Raw genomic sequence first — 16,888 nt, 5'->3', positions numbered from 1 at the left:
TTGACTGCATTCCTATATACTATGAAAACTCAGGATACCAGCTTCTCTTCCAAGAAGAGTGGTTGACTCCCTTTTTGGGGCTCTTCTGATTGGTGTGAGATATCATCCTTCGTTGTTTCCTGTCTCTACGTTTTTTTCTCCATTTTGCGACTTTCTGTCCCTTCATGTACTAGTTAGTTGGTCTCTTCATATAAGTTTCAGTCTCTTTTATGATCGGCCTTTCGCTGGTCTTCACATAGCGATTTTCCGTACTATGATATCTCGCATTTCATTGTTCATCAACTGTCTCAACTCTCAATTTGTCTATTCTACCGATTTCTTGGTGGAACTTTTTTTAATCTTTCTATATTAAACAAATATTAGTTTTGTCCCTTCTGAAACAGATTAGTTATCAACTTTTCATTTTTTTCATTCCTAGACATCTCTTTTATGTTTGCTTTTTTGCACAACCTTAGGTTTTCACTTTTCACGTCATCCGCAGAAGTAAGTAACTCTTGAACTAAGCAGGTAGAATTTCGGTTTCAAACCAGCATCAGATCATTATCTTTTATATCGTCCTATTTCATACGGGTTCTTCAGAAGTCAATTGTACGGTTCGGCGCGTATTGTCTATTGGAGTTCTTCTTCATTCAGGTTTTGAGTTATTTTCCTCATCGCCAAAATTAATATTGTATTCTTGTCTTCGTTCTTGTTGATCACAGTACGTACCTATTCTGTATGTTATTGACCAGTCGATGGGGGCATCGTCTACCACAGATGCCCTGATTTTCCGCTATTGCAATAACGCCTCTTTTAGCTCTCAATGTCTTCGAATTCATTGAGTTTTTTCCTGATGTCGAATCTTCCTAAAAATTATTCCCCATCTAGAAACATTTTTTACACTATTCTTATTCTAGTGTAGCTATCAGAACAGCATTCATCAACATGTACTTCAATCTTTCCTATAAATTTTCTTGGAGGCCAAACAGGTCAAATTGATTAGCTCTTCTCCTGAAATAGAACTAGTATGAAGGATACTTTCTTTTGCTACCAGCCGTTGGCATTGACTGCAGAGTTATTCCTCGATAATGTTGTAGATCACGGTAAGATTGTCCTTATTGAAATCAGCATATCTGTTAGTTAGGTTTCACTTGCTAGAATTCATCGTTTATTTTTTCGGGAAGATTGGCCTTCTCCAATTTTGCTAAAAAATTCGTTTTGATACCTTTTTGAATGTTGAAGCATTTTGCTCAAACTTTTCTTTTCTTCGTTTTAACTGTTCTTAATTTTTTTTATTTCTAATTCTTCTTTGCCATCCTTCTCCTATCTTGTTTTCCAGTTCCTGTTTCTTATCTCTGAGGAATCAACGATAATTACAATATATGTCCTCTAGTCATCATCACGAAGGTTTTGAAAGTTAAGATTTTTGTCCTGCAACTTTCTTATCAAATATTTCGTCAATCCTGGAACCATTAGTATACCTTACCAACGCGTTCCCACCCAGCTCTTACCTGTACGGTGTGTTTGTTTGGATGCTGTTCCTCATCACTTGAAATTTCGCCTCAAAATTGTAAAATAATATCCAGAATCTTTGTGTTAGTATAATCAGCCTTTACGTCAACGGGCCGTTGAACCCTGACGGCATTGTTTACTGCTTGATTTCCAGTAGAATATTATACCTCAGAATACGAGAAACAAATCAATAATGGCTGCACATTGTTCGCTCCAATAAACCCATTTTGAAGAAACACAAAATCAAAGAAGTATTCCAAACAACCATCAAATCTTTACCTGTTCACGTGCGCTCAAAACAAAATATGCAATGAGATACATGGTACTTACATACATTAAATGATCCTAAACTAACTATCCGTATTTATTCCGGTTCCATCGATACGGTGATAACACTCCAAATAGAAGCTTTTGAAATCTGTTTTAATTTCAAAAACACTCTCCAGCACCTGGAAAATCGAATCTTTCCCTTTATGATGCCAAGATAAAAACTCCATTCATATATTTCTGAATATAATTCTGAACAAGCACCAAAATTAGTTTCCCAAAAGGATCCAAGAATCGACACATATTTCATCACTTCCATCGCTTTATCTTTCCATCTCCGTTTTCGATATTTGTCTCAAAAGACATATAAAACCCGAAACATAATGTAGACCTCGAGCGTGAATTTTTCTCGTTCAGAACGGCATTTTTCGATACAAATATTTGCTCTATCGAAAGCCATACATCATCCGAATTCGGGATTCGGTCTGGCGGGAATAAATATTGTTGCAAGAATGAAAAAAAGAAAAAGGCGTATTGCCAGCAAAACGGTCTCGTAAATCGTAATGGGTGCCTTTCCAAAGTGGAAAAATATGTGTGTGTATGTCGAGTGAAAACGTCTCATTTTTCCCTATAGAGCGCACGCGAACCGAAGAAAAAACCTGAGGAATGGCCAGGAAAGGTTGTGAGTGGTGGTCAACAAAATGGTTCTGTCAAAAGGGGAATAAAACAAAGATATTCTCAGATTTGGTGGAAGATATTAATACTCCTGTCGCGGGACGGATTGATGACACTGGCGGGCCGGATTTGGCCCGCGGGCCGTAGTTTGGAGAGTGAGAAAATAGTTATAGAGGCGCCTTGCCTATTTGAGCTACAAAATGCAACATCCAACATATAACTGTCCTTTGTTTTTTATTGCCAAGTTTGTAGACGATAGGGGTGAGACGTAGAGATCGCGGAAAGAGTAGCGTGTCAATAGTCAGTTGCCAAAGAATGATATTAAATATAGAATAAAGAAAATAAATAACTTTTGTCTAATTTCTACTAAGTTTATTATTTGTTACGGCCGTTTTCGGTTTATTAGATCATTTTTAAGTAACAGTTACTATACAGTGTTCGAAATAGCAGCCATCGAACACTGTATAGGTGAAATAAAAAGGCAGAATATCACAAATAAAATCATTGTCATTTTCTCCGACAGCCAGGCGGCAATTAAGGCGCTCAGATCATTTCAAGTCTTCTCAAGACTGGTGGGAAGCTGTCTGAGCGCTGTCTGAAGCTAAGTACCCAAAATAGAGTCACCCCAGCTTGAGTACCCGGACATGAGGGTCACAAAGGCAATGAGGAGGCCGATGTTCTAGCCCGTGAAGGGGCATCCAACGCTATGATCGGCCCAGAACCCTTCTGCGGGGTAGCGAAAGCATGTATAAAGACATCCATAAATTCATGGATGCGAACTGAATCGATAGATTGATGGAATAGGCTCCCAGGACTGAGGCAGGCGAAAGAGTTCATAAAGAAACCATCGCCCAGATTCACGGAAGACCTGTTAAAAGACAACCGTAAGGTTGTAAAGGTAGTGGTGTAGTTTTCATTTGTTCGACGTTTCAGCTTCTGCTTTGAAGCCATTTTCAAGAACCACTTGAAACTGAAGTTACATGACTTGACGACGGGGTCGTAATCTACCTGACATCCCAATTCTCGTAACTGGATTTGTTGTTGCTTTGTTACCAGTGTTCACTTGTACAAACACACAAACAAACTAAGGTTATGAAAATCGTGATTGTGCGAGCATGAATAATTGTTAAGTTATATTAGAAGCAAAGTCTGCATTACTCATCATAGTGTTATTCAAAATACCGCGAGCAGGAAGATCACCTTTTCCACAAAGAATCTGTAATGCAATTGAACTGCGGAACATTGCGAATCAATCCACTGCGGATGAATAAGAGATCGCACGAGGGAATAGTCGTGTTCAGTATTGACAAGTCTATTGTTTTTGCATGAGATCTCCTGTTTTGTCTATTGTTTGCGAGATAAAATCTATTGATGACTCAGTTTACTTTCTGGTGACAATTTTTTTAATATGAACCCAGAATCATAAAAGGATGTTAGTTTTTAGTGGATTTCAATAATAAACTCAATTCATCGTCAAAGCAGCAGTAACCAACCTGTTGTGTTTTCATTGCTTGGTCTACTTACGGATACACAAATTGATGATGCATATGTAATCTTTATTGTACTAATTGTAATCTGTTTTGTAAAGATTATAAAAGATAGTTGACAGGACTTTGTTTTTTTCTCCCTCAGTTTCACCGTTTAACGTCGTATCTGATGATACACTTCCCACTTTCATATTTTTTTACAACTTCATCAAGTGGCCCAGTCTATATTCGACTGCGTTTAGACTTGAACATTCCACCAAACAAGTACAACAACAAACGGAACAACAAATGGTTATTTTTCATTTCAACTATCCAAACAACAAACAAAATGTTCGTGCTGTTCCCACAAATATATTCTCAGTAATTCTTGTGTGTGAATGTCTATGAATGAAACGTTTCTCTTCAGTCCACTCCATCTCCAACCAAGTTCCAGATACTAAAATGAGGAAGAAAATTCCCGAAAAACTTACTAATTATACTGACTGATGCTTGCCATAAGCAAGAGTCCGTTCGCCGTTTTATTTAGACACGTCCAAACCCTCAGAAGCATTCGAGAGCATTTTCTTTGAAGTCGAGAAAAACCGACAAATGAAACAATCTGAAGTGTTCGTGGAACGGTTCGCGCCTAATCCCGTACAAATTAGTGTTACGATTGATATTCGATTCTTTGTTCTTTTTGTTGCTCGGTTCAATGTTCAGATCTATCTGCACGAAGCTTCAAAATTGCCAACATAGTTTCTATTAACCAAAATTTAGGAGCAAAATACTTTTGGTGTACGTTCAGTCAAAAAACCATTATCTGAAATGATTATCAATCACCATATTTTCCACTATTACTACCATATCTAATTTCTCATCTACTGGTGGAGATATTTAAATATATTGCGAACTAAACATATTTTTGTTAACTCATAGAACCCTGTAAAAACGAATGCATATATCAAATATGCGGCTCTTTGAAGCTTACAAATTGGACACAGCCGTCAGACGGCTTCAAAATTCATTCGGAACGCGACTTTTCTTGTATACATCAAAGCACTACTCCTAAACCAATTTGGAACCGAAAATAACAAGCAATATAAATAATATAGAAGCTGATGCTTGAGATTTAGATATTATGCACACGTCTGCTGGAAAACGAAAATGGAACTGACAAGGTAAACCGAATAGAAAGGCAAAGATTGCACTGAAATTGCCAGGATGAAATATAGATTCGTTCTCGGAGCTGGCAGTTCTAGTTTTCGTTTTCAAAGGACGTCTGCACTATTAGAAAAACAACTCTTTTCGTTATTTCGATTGGTTGCGAAGAGCGAGGACTTGAATCCTTTCAGAAAAATGTTGAAATACATTCTCTAAGATCAAAAAAGTACGATGCAGTAAACTTGGGAAATAATTCATTTTACAAATCGACTTACCGTGATTACTATCCAATAATTTAGAGTTGTGGGAACTGCTCTGGCACTTCACACTATTGAAGTTAGTATTTGTCAGAGATTCACTATTTCCAAAAAATCACGATCCGCTGAATTACGTCAATTCAAATATACGTTTCACAACAGCACAACACTGTCAAAACTGTCAAATCTAATCATAGACAAGCCATTTGATGGACATTCCCTTATAGATGTACAATTGAGGACTGAATTATTGAAAAGAGATGGGGAATATTATAAGACGGTTTCAGAGAGATATATTCTTTCACTGAAGTTTCGTAATTTTACTGACTTGGTTACTACTTTCTTCCAGATTATTCATCTCACTACATAAAAATAATGAGATTGTTGACGGCAGCGATTACAGAGTTTTACAGCCGTTAAAAACATTAGACTAACCTGTTTAACCGATTTAAATGAACATAATTCCCATGAATTCTAAAATTTAGATCTTTAAACTAAAGTTTTCGAATTTATAAAATCTATCATGATGCATGCAATCTCATAATATTAAGAATTTTGTTATTAGGCAAATGCTTTTGTGTGTACCTAATAATTCAAGGTAGGTAGGTATAGAATAAGGTAGAAATTAGAAATGTATCGTTGAATTCTCATACAATGCCGAAAACTTTGTCAATCAGCAATATCATGAGCAATCAGCATCTATTACTGATAGCTAGATCGTTATTTCTCAAAGTGAAAAAAAAATTAATTTTTATTTGAGAACCTATTCAGATCGAATGATATTCGTACAGATAATTTCCTGAATTTACAAAAAATTATGGATTTCCACACAATTTAACAAATTGAACTTGGAGCACTCGGTATAACGAATAAGACTCGATTTACTTTAATCTTCACAGTTTTTCTCTATAATTAACGATATTGAGTACAAGAAAAAATAACAAGTGACAATCTCATTATTTTTATAAAATCAATGACCTCAAAAAAATCGCCTGTAACCAAAAGGAAGAAAATAAATATACCATTTTTTTGCAACTGAATAACGCAATACCCAATAAAAACTTATAGCATTAATTCATCTAAATTCTTCTCATAATGCGAAATTAGAATATTGAAAATTACGTGATCACTAGATAAAAGAATAATGCATTTTTTTAATTCTAGTTCAATGAACCTATTGAGACCACTTTTCCCACATCATAACAAAACTAATGTGTCTACGCACGTTCCTATAACCAAGTAGTGTCATCTGCAAATGACCCTGCAAGAGTTAAACTTAGGTAGCGAAACGCTCTTCTGGAGATCATTGTTTTGTTCTGGTGTATGTGTTCTTTCAGCACTTCTTTTTCATTTTTATGGACAATATTTTATAAAAACCTCACAAAAAAATCCAACGGGCTTAGACCAGGAACATAAAATTAATCTCCTCCTTCCTATTCATCTTTCCAGAAACTCATTATGCAGATATATTGTATGAAACTCTCAGTATAGTGGAAAGTACCGTACATGTTGGTATTAAAACGTCGAATGTCATCTACCTGTGTGTAGAGTCTATCACACAGTCTATCACATATTGGGTATGTTCAACTTCCTTGAATTACCTTCTCCGTGAGTCATTTTTAGGACTTTGGGCATATGAATGAATCATTACATTAATGTGAACAGTTGACCCCAATGTAAAGGTAAGTCTTTTGCGCTGAAGCATCGCCTCTGCATAAGTCGATATTACTACCTCATTGTCGCTTGGAATCGTCAAAAGTAATAAACATTTTCCCATCCGCCACATTAGCGTCCGTCCTGACACACCTATCAGAAACAGTCGCAATATTGATTGGACCCGGACACAAAGATACACGCAGCATAAAATTCCGAGAAAAGGGAAAAACGGAAGAGAATAATGACGCAGTAAAAAAGTAATTAAAATCGACTCGAAGTGCTCCCGTCGAATATCTGATATTTCATTCGGATGTTGAGAAAAAAACAAGTGTTTCCATGACTCCCAACGCGGTCAAGTAGCTCTTGAATATTAAAATAATAGCTCCTGTTCGAGAAGAGGTTTACTGGAGAGTACTTTGTTACAGCTTGCTGGGGGTGTTTTAGTAGATGTCAACATTTCGTAGAGAAGTTGTTGAATAATTCATTAAATTATACCATACAGAAAAGGCTTAATTATCGACTAATGCACGATAATAAACATTACGGAGAGATTTTCAAATCATAATATAGTCATTGTATTATCAGAAAATAACACAACTTAACGAATTGATTTGAAAACTTTTATCAAATAATCAATTATTTCCAGATATATGCTCACAGAAACCACATACAGTGCTTTGGTGTCACGTGTGTTCAAAAACCATTTATTGATACCTGAGGTCACTTGAACCTACTTCAGAGTAGATTGGGTAACAGAAATAACCTCGCAGAAAATCGCCTTAAAAATATCAATGAATTCTGGATTAGATTAAGAGAGAGGGGATATAACTTGTAATTTTTATGAGAATTGCATTTTTTAGGACAAAACAGAAGCACTACGGGAAAATCCTTTAGGCGCTCAAAGAGCGGTGCCTGTGCGAAAGTAGCGATTCACGTTGGATTTGAATCGCTAGAGATTAAATTCGTTTGAAAAAACGTCCTTAGGAAATTTATTTCACATAAACGCAGTTTTTCAAATGAAAGAGTTCCTAAACAGTGAAGTTCAATGTGTACTAAGTTGAACCTCAAAACGATGAGCAGCCACAGTTAGTCGCATATTTCTGATATGTACCGCTCTTGGTAGAATCAAATGCGCTGAGTCACTTGAACACCTCCTATCTATAAAAGAGAGACAAATCTCCATTTTCAATGTTCTAGACTATCAAGGTTGCAAGTAATGGTCAGGCAGATGACTTTTTTCTGGACGGAATCCAGCAGCTTCAGGGTATGCTTAGGGTCATAGCTCCATACATGGGAACAATACTCCAAATGAAAGTCTGATCTGAGCTTTATATATTATCAAAAGTTGCTGAGGTGTGTACAGTTTTCTGGTTCGGAACAAGTATTCCGAGCTCTTGAGAAGCAGCCTTCGCAATTCCAGCGACATGATTGTGCCAAGACATATTGGTCTATTTTAACCCCCAACAAGCTTATCGGAAGCGTAATTGTATGTCCTGACATTAATATATCCGGTTCGGAGACATTTATCTTTTTGGAAAAAGCCGATGCCTGGGTTTTCGTGGCTTCGAATTGAACCTGTTTACTTTCACCCCAATTCGAAATCATCTCTGGAGCATCGTTAAGATACACAACCTCCTGCTGCCGGTGAAGATGTGCATCCGCAGCCAATGTTCTGGAATCCAAATAAAATGACGAGACAAGTGTGCTGTCGTCAGCAGCAGACTTTTCAACCTGTCTTACAAGAAAGGAGTTTTTCCTTCTTGTTGGAAGATTACTCGCGTTCAGCCTATTCCCAGAAAGGACAAGAAAATTCTTCCAAATAATTGTAGACCAGTCGCTTTGCTCTGCTTTCTTATCAGTGACATCAAAAATCATGGAGAAAGCCGTAAACCACCATATCCTTGAATATTTGGAAGGCTTTAACATCTTAAACGATCATCAATGTGGTTTTCGAAAAAAAAGATCAACAGGCGACCTTCTGTCATATGTCACCCATATTTGGAATAATTCAATCGAGAAACATGGAGTACGATGGATTGCTGGCATGTGTGGTGTGTGGCATGAGGAATTGCTGGGCAAACTTCAATGACTTGTCGAGTCATTTTTGTGTATGGCTCTTCAGTTTCCTGAAAGATAGACATCTGTCGAATACTTTTTCCATCAACACTGGTGTTCCCCAAGGAATTTGCGTCCCACTGTGGAGTGGGACGCAAATTGTTCAGCTAGTAGATTTTTTTTCTATGGCTGTTGTTGCAATTTTAGTTCTAAAATTTATATTATTAAAAAACTAATCAATACAGTTTATTGTATTGAAAGGTTTTACAAAAACCGCGACAATAGCTTTTGTATAGCGAAACACGTGTCGCGGTTTTTTTAAAACCCTTTTATAGTGAAAATCATACAAGAAACTGTATTGATTAGTGATTTAATATGGATTTTCATCAAGTATCGGCCAGTTCTATTCAATTTATATTATTATTATTCCAAATATCCTTCATGGTGTGATTTATTTTGAAAACATTGATTCGAGGCTGACATCTTCTAGGTACATACCTAGAATTAGTTACTTCCTCTGAATCCCAGATATTCACGATCTTTGTTTTTTTTCAGCTGATAGCAGTTCAGAGTACGATGCCATCAGAGCATATCTAAAAGAGCTCGACATCACCGATAATGTGTGGATAGGATTATCCAAAATCCCAGAAAAACCTAACTTTACATGGACGTAAGTAATATGTGTTGAAAAATGGTAGGCTGCATGTTGATAAAAAATACTCGCTAAGAAGCGACGACTGATATTATCCTTCAACTCACAGATTTTTCTCTAGGAATTCCCAACCTTTGAGTGGTGAGGGTCACTGGCAGGAGACCATATCCTTATCCAGTAACCCATTATGCGTAGCCATGGATCCAGCCAAGGACTTTTTATGGAAACCAATGACCTGTGGAGGACCAGAAGTAGCATCATTCATTTGCGAATTGCCAAGTAGGTATACATAATAAGTGACTTGAGTGACTTTGGAAGAAATATATTATTCTGATGAAAACTAACATTTCAAGGTGTTTATTACTGAAATTTCCACAGACATATGTCATGTCAACTGTCTGTCAGTCCTAACCAATAGAGGCGACTTGTGAAATTTCCACGTGTGGATAAGATCCTCTTTTAATAATTTTAAACTAAAAAAAAACTGGTTATGACATCTTCCCTTACGAAGACAGAAAACTCAAACCACGAATGTCAATCTGGATAGCTTTGTCGGTGACAGGGTGATAGGTGAATTATTAATTAATCGGACGCAGCGTTTACAAATAATAAAATTTATTAGGAACACCAACAAAACGAACAAACAGAAAATAGTGAAACTTCATGGCGAGAAGAATAAAAATTAGGAATAGTCCGACCGAAATCCCAGAATGAATCAATGCTTTGGTTTAAAAAAATGTTTCTCAAGTCCCTTTCGATAATAATCGCTAGTGACAATATGGTCGAGGTCATAAATATATTCACAAAAGATCAACCACTTGGGCTAATACATAAAAATCTTACCCAAGTGGCGTCCTGTCATTCTAAAATATCCATGTGTTTTTCGGTAATAAACTTCGGTTCGAGAGAAGAGAATATTTCAATGATTTGCCATGGAAAAATATAAACATACTGAGTGAAAATAAAATGAAAGGAATTCACATAAAGAAACCCAAGCAGATGGATATTTTGTTGTGGAATTGGCAGCGGTGGTAGTGCGCCCGACTCACGATCGGAAGACCGTGGGTTCGATACCTGCCTCGATCAGATATTTTTCTCTTTCTATTTTGCTGGGATGATTCTTCAACCGTGTTAGGAATCACACGTTAAAAGGTAAGACCTCGTTAGTCCTTAGCTCGCACAGGTTTCTCAACTTCTGAGAGTTGTCGTTCGTATGGGGGCGACAGCTGATTAACGGAAAAATATATTTTTATTTAAACAGACTGCTCGATAATACAGGGTGTAACTAAATAATTGTAAAACATTTAAGGTGATTTCTCAACGAAAAAAGATGGGATTTTTCATATAAAGAAATTTCATTGGAGCATCCTTTGTTAAGATACAGCCCCTTAAAGGGGGTACATAAAATTTGTATAACAATTTTTTTCACAAGCACTAAAAAAGTTACGAAATTGAAATTAACCTGACGTTTTGTACAAACAAAAAGACACTTGGTCAGAAATTTATTTGGTTTACCCCATGGTTGTAAGGGGTGGAAAACGCAACCCCTAAAATTTATTTCCAATGTAACTTTTCGTCTTATTATTTGTTTACCATTCAAAAATTTACTTCCAATAGCCTGTTTCATTCTAAACAAAAAATGTCTCTTGGGTTTTTTGCCCAAAATAAACCACTTCGCAGCAAAAAATTATTTTACGAACAACTATAGAGATACATCGTCATAAATGCGAAAATACGAAACTAATCTATCTAGTAGGTCGCTATTAGCGATAGTGACAATTAAATTGGTATGACACTGTCAGTTTGTGAATTTTCGAAATTGAATTAATACTAATTGTGTGTTGTTGTTCTGTTCTTAATTTGTTAATAGTGACAATTAAATTGGTATGACACTGTCAGTTTGTGAATTTTCGAAATTGAATTAATACTAATTGTGTGTTGTTGTTCTGTTCTTAATTTGTTACTTTAATAATTCACTTGTTATTAAAATGGCATACACAAATGAGGAAACGGCTGATATGCATTACGTTTACGGTCTGTCGCAGGGGAATGGGTTAGAAGCTTCTGGGAGATATGCTGAAATATATCCTCAACGGCAGCATCCTTCACATAGAATATTTGCTCGACTTCATCAACGATTACGAGAATATGGTTCATTCGACAAAAGAACGCAGGATTGTGGTCGCCATCGAGAAGTATGAACACCACAGCTTGAGGAAGCAGTATTTAATTTGATTGAAGAACAACCTACTACCAGTACTAGAAAGATTGCTTTTCAGCTAAATGTTGATCATATGACGGTATTTCGAATTTTTAAGGAACAACTCTTATACCCTTACCATCTGCAACGAGTACAGGCACTGTTACCGCGAGACTTTCCGAACCGTCTTGAATTTTGCAATTGGATGCTGGAAATGATTAGAAGAAATTTTGACTTTCTGAAGACGATAGAATTCACAGACGAATGTAGTTTTTTTCTGGACAAGATTATTAATTTTCATAATTACCACATATGGGCTGATGAGAATCCTCACGCTATTGTCGAAACTTACCATCAAGAACAGTTTGCTCTTAACGTGTGGCTCGGAGCGATTGGGGATGATTTAATTAGGCCTCATTTTCTACCTCCTTGATTAAATAGTGAGGCATACGTTCAATTTTTAAGAGAAGTGTATCCAGTACTGCTGGAGGAAGCTCTTTTGGGCGTCAGAAGGGATATGTTTTTCATGCATGATGGGGTTCCCTCCCATTTTAGTCTAGTAGCACGTCAGCATTTAACTGAAACATATGCAAATCAGTGGATGGGTCGAAGAGGACCACAGAACTGGCCCGCTCGACCCCCGGATCTCAATCCTCTCGATTTCCCAATTTGGGGCCATTTACAACATTTGGTTTATCGTACTCCTGTTCGCGATGTAGAGGACTTAAGAAACCGCATCATCGATGAGTGCAGGGTAATCAGAGAGACTCCAGGAATATTTGAGCTAATACGTGGCTCAATGCGCCGACGTCTAGACGCATGCGTAATGTCTGAAGGTAGAAATATTGAACATTTACTGTGATTTCTACATGTTGTGTGTTTTGTTATTAATGAATTAGTTTTGTTTATTACCCTTTAATCGTTTAATGCAGGTACTAACTACAAAATAACAATAAATCCAGTTCGCATTTATGACGATGTATCTCTGTAGTTGTTCGTAAAATAATGTTTTGCTGCGAACTGGTTTATTTTGGTCAAAAAACCCAAGAGACATTTTTTGTTAAGAATAAAACAGGCTATCGGCTTCTTGTTGCGACGGAGCTCAATTATCTCCTGGAGAAACTGGAATGAAGTCGTCGTCGTTGTCGAGGTCAGTGGTAACCTCTGGTGCAGCGATGTCCTCGGAGACGATGTAGGCTGGTTTCAAGCGGTCGATAGAAACTGGGACGTTTCTGCCTCGCATCGAGAGCGTGAAGTGTTTCTCGGCTCGGGAGCGTCGTGCCTGACGAAGACGTGGGTTGCGGTGGCGAGTTTTCGCTCGCCGTGTTTGGTGCCGCTGACTGGCCTGACCGCCTGGAAATGCTGGCGCAGCTCACGGATGAAGTCATCTATGTCCCTGGTGGAGGTGGACATTAGGAATTCACCAGGAAGACGGAGTGGTTCACCATACACCATTTCGGCAGCAGTGGCCTGCAGATCTTTCTTCCAAACTGCACGGATCCCCAGGAGAGCGGTAGGGAGCGTATGTGTCCATCTGTCGAATTGCAGACACTTGATGGAGGCTTTCAGTTGTCGGTGGAGTCGCTCAACCATGCCGTTGACTGCAAGATGGTATGCTGTTGTCCGTAGGACTTCGGTACTCATGAGTTTGTTGAGACACCGGAACAGGTGGGACTCAAATTGTCTACCTTGGTCTAGGGTTAGGCGGAGTGGAACGCCGTAACGTGCGATCCAGGTGGAGTAGAACGCCCTGGCAATGGTCTCGGCTTCCTGGTTCTGGAGAGGTATTGCTTCTGGTCATCGCGAAAAGCGATCGACACAGTTAAGACAATACCTATATCCCTCGGAGTACTGCATGACGATGAGGTCGATGTGTACGTGCTCGAACCGTCTAGAAGGTGCTGAGAAGTTGCCAATGGGTGCTGAGACATGTCGTGAGATCTTGGACCCGACAATCTCTGTTGATGGAGGGCCACACGAAGCGCTGTCTGGTGAGTTTGGTGGTCGCTCTGGCACCAGGATGCGACAGTCCATGGATGGCATCAAAGGCTGGTCTGCGAAAGGCGACGAAGGATCTGTGAAGGGCCGCGCTGTCGTCGTGGAGACGTCGCAGGAGATGGCAGCGTTAGATGGCCAGAATTTTTCGATCGTAGGCAGAGTATTTGGTCTCGGCGTTGCTCAGCTTCTTCAAGAAGAAGCCCAGAGGTTCCCATTCACCGTTGTCTTGCTGGTGTGAAGCTGCCCCAACGGTGTGGTCCGACGCATCGCAGACCAAGGGGAGTTTGGCGCCGAGCTTTGAGTGGGCAAGGAGTGTTGCATTGGCTAGGGTGTCCTTGCATGCAGTGAAGGCAGCTTCGGCGGTGTCGTTCCATGAAATTGGCTTCTTCCCCTTGATGTTGCCCTTGAGGAGGTCATTGAGTGGCGCCTGGGTCCTAGCAGTCCTACGCATGAAACGTCTGTAGAAGTTAATCATACCTAGAAACTGCCGGAGGTCTTGTGCAGTTTTGGGCCGTGGATACTCCTAGATTGAGGAGACCTTCTTCGGAAGGGGTTGCGTGCCTTTGCCAGACACAAGGTATCCAAGGAACTTGACTTCTGGCTCTCCAAAAAAACATTTGGAGGTGTTGATGATGATGCCGGACTCCTGGAGACGTTCGAACAGTAGCCGGAGATGTTCCTCGTGTTCTTCGTCGTTCTCGGATGCAACCAGGAGGTCGTCAAGGTAGGCATAAACGAAGTCCAGTCCACGTAGCTTCTCGTCGATGAACCGCTGGGAGGTCTGTGCAGCGTTGCGAAGACCAAAGCTCATCGCTAGGAACTCGATCATCCCGAAGGGCGTAGTGATGGCCGATTTCGGAAGATAAAACAGTTTCATCTTCCTCTTGAAGATGATCACTTGGTGATCGAAATACGTGTCGAGGTGTTAAAAATAACGATTTGGTGTTGGGAAAAAACTCCAGTAATATTCTTAACTTTAGTATAACTTTATTTTAGTTGACTTTAATACTAATGAAGTGTTTATATATACCTTTAACGTAATATCGCAACTTCATGGATACTTTACGAACTTTGTAATGTTCCTCAACCTTTCGTGAACTTCACAACAAAGTATTCATTTCAGAAGGAAAGATCAATTACTACGTAGGGATCCCGTTACTTTGGGCCCGAACCTCGACTACAATTTCAAACGTATAAATCTCAATACCTCACCCACCTCGAGAAACCACAATTATTCTGCTTGAGAACGTTCCCTTCTGTTAAATTCCAATTCCACTTTGTTGCCATAAAAACTTCATTTTCGCTTGTTCAGCGGCTTCATCTAAATTTAATTATCGTCATAGCTACTTCAACTTCTGACTTCACTCCCTCCCCGTCAAAACCGCCGTACATCGTTAAATGTTATCTAAAGCGTTTTAACTTTTAACTTTGTTCTGAAGGATTTTTAAACGAGATTCAGAATGGAGGTTCTACATCAAAATGCTAATTCGAACGCCTTTTAATCAAACATTCATTCGGAAAGAATATTATTTTTTATGAAAAAGTTTCTGGGATTCCAGGTGCGCCATTAAACTTCCAAAAGTTTTGTTTCAGTTATTTACCAGTTCCGGTTGTTTTTCTCCTTTCGCCTGACCAATGAAGTGATTTGTAGCTTCTACAGTATTACTGATTTGCACGTATTTTATATGGTCTTTGAAAGAGAGCTTTTCTGAGAATACAGGAAATTGCTTTGGTTGATGAGACGAAAGCAATTCGCAAAATAATCCGGCACTAAAAGAGACCGATTACGAGGCGCTTATTCTGTTGACTTATCGGAATCTTGTTAATCAACTTTATCTGTTGGACCAGAAAAAACAGAATTTTACAGTTATATTAACAAATATTCAGCAACACGCCTTGAACCGTTCAGTTTAGTCATTTGACCCAATTACATAGTTTTGGCAAAGCATATAAAATAAATTAAAGAAAAGTATGTTGAACGGTTTCATTAAAAAAAAAACATAATAATAATAATAATAAAAAAAGGTGTATTGTCTAACAGGAGTAATCCAAATTACAAGACAAATATAATTAAATTTACAGCTATGACTAAGTATGAATACAATGGAATATAACGAATAGCATATAAAATCAGCAGAATAATAGAGTAGTTAGTATATTATACAAACAGTGATAATAAAAAAACATTTACTGTAGAATTCTAATAGAATTGGCAGTGTGCAGAGAGTTTGAAACACAGTATTTCACTTATGGGTTGTAATTAGATTGTAGTTCGACTTGCATAAAAAATAGTTTGTTACGAATTATATACTCGAAGCGTCCAAATGGAACAACAAAAATATCACATTCTGAATAGAAACTATTTTAAATTTTACAGATGTTATAAACTGGGGATTTTATTAATATGTTGATTCTAGGCAAAGGCAAATAAAAAAATATTTCGTTTTTACTACTTCGTCTCGGTACGTGAAAATCTAGTTGAGATAACAAATCTGGGCAGTCAACCAGATTATGAATCAATTTATATATGAAGATACAGGCATAAGAGGGCAGATCTATTTAGCAACACTTTATTATCAATTTCTTGGGATGGGTAAGCTCCATCTAGTTTGTAAGCCATGTATTTCATAAAGATTCTTTGACAAGTTTCAAGTTGCTGTATATATACACTGTATATAGGTGACCAGATTAGGGAGCCATATTCCAGACGAGATCAAACATATGCATTAAAAAGTGTTATAAAACATTCTTAGTTTTGAAAGTCTCTACACGTCCTGAAGATAAGGCCAAGCATTTTTTTGCAGAAGATGTGATTTGATTAATTTGTGACGTGAAGCTAAGTTTCTTATCGAATATGATGCCCAGATCTTCAGTTTCTGTGCTTTGTTCTAATATGACGTCATTTATTGCATAGTCAAACTGTATATTGTTGTGCTTGAGGGTGTATTTCATAAATTTACATTTTTGAATATTCAGTGGAAGCTTGTTAAGTATGCACCATTCATGTATC

At 38.0% G+C, this 16,888-nt stretch overlaps 2 protein-coding genes across 3 annotated transcripts in view; one reads left to right on the top strand and one right to left on the bottom strand.

The window, feature by feature from the left end:
• The window catches only part of Mct1 (Monocarboxylate transporter 1), a 215,271-nt gene extending 209,793 nt beyond the window's left edge, over positions 1-5,478 (bottom strand). Inside the window, exon 1 of the mRNA XM_074184198.1 lies at positions 5,336-5,478. The gene's annotated coding sequence lies outside the window, so the exon portion shown is untranslated. The remainder of the gene's footprint in view (positions 1-5,335) is intronic.
• LOC111511482 (uncharacterized) overlaps positions 1-16,888 on the top strand; it is a 121,365-nt gene that overhangs the window by 85,496 nt on the left and 18,981 nt on the right. For both annotated transcript variants that reach the window (XM_023167497.2, XM_074184196.1), the window contains 2 exons: positions 9,584-9,698; positions 9,802-9,959. In XM_023167497.2, the coding sequence (XP_023023265.2) occupies positions 9,584-9,698; positions 9,802-9,959 (273 nt within the window). The remainder of the gene's footprint in view (positions 1-9,583; positions 9,699-9,801; positions 9,960-16,888) is intronic.

Source organism: Leptinotarsa decemlineata, unplaced genomic scaffold (assembly GCF_025532065.1).
Source record: "Leptinotarsa decemlineata unplaced genomic scaffold, Ldec_3_MD MMD2_tig00026354_RagTag_RagTag, whole genome shotgun sequence".
NCBI classification, from domain to species: domain Eukaryota; kingdom Metazoa; phylum Arthropoda; class Insecta; order Coleoptera; family Chrysomelidae; genus Leptinotarsa; species Leptinotarsa decemlineata.
The sequence above is the reverse complement of the archived record's forward strand: the minus strand, read 5'-3'. Positions and strand labels throughout refer to the sequence as shown.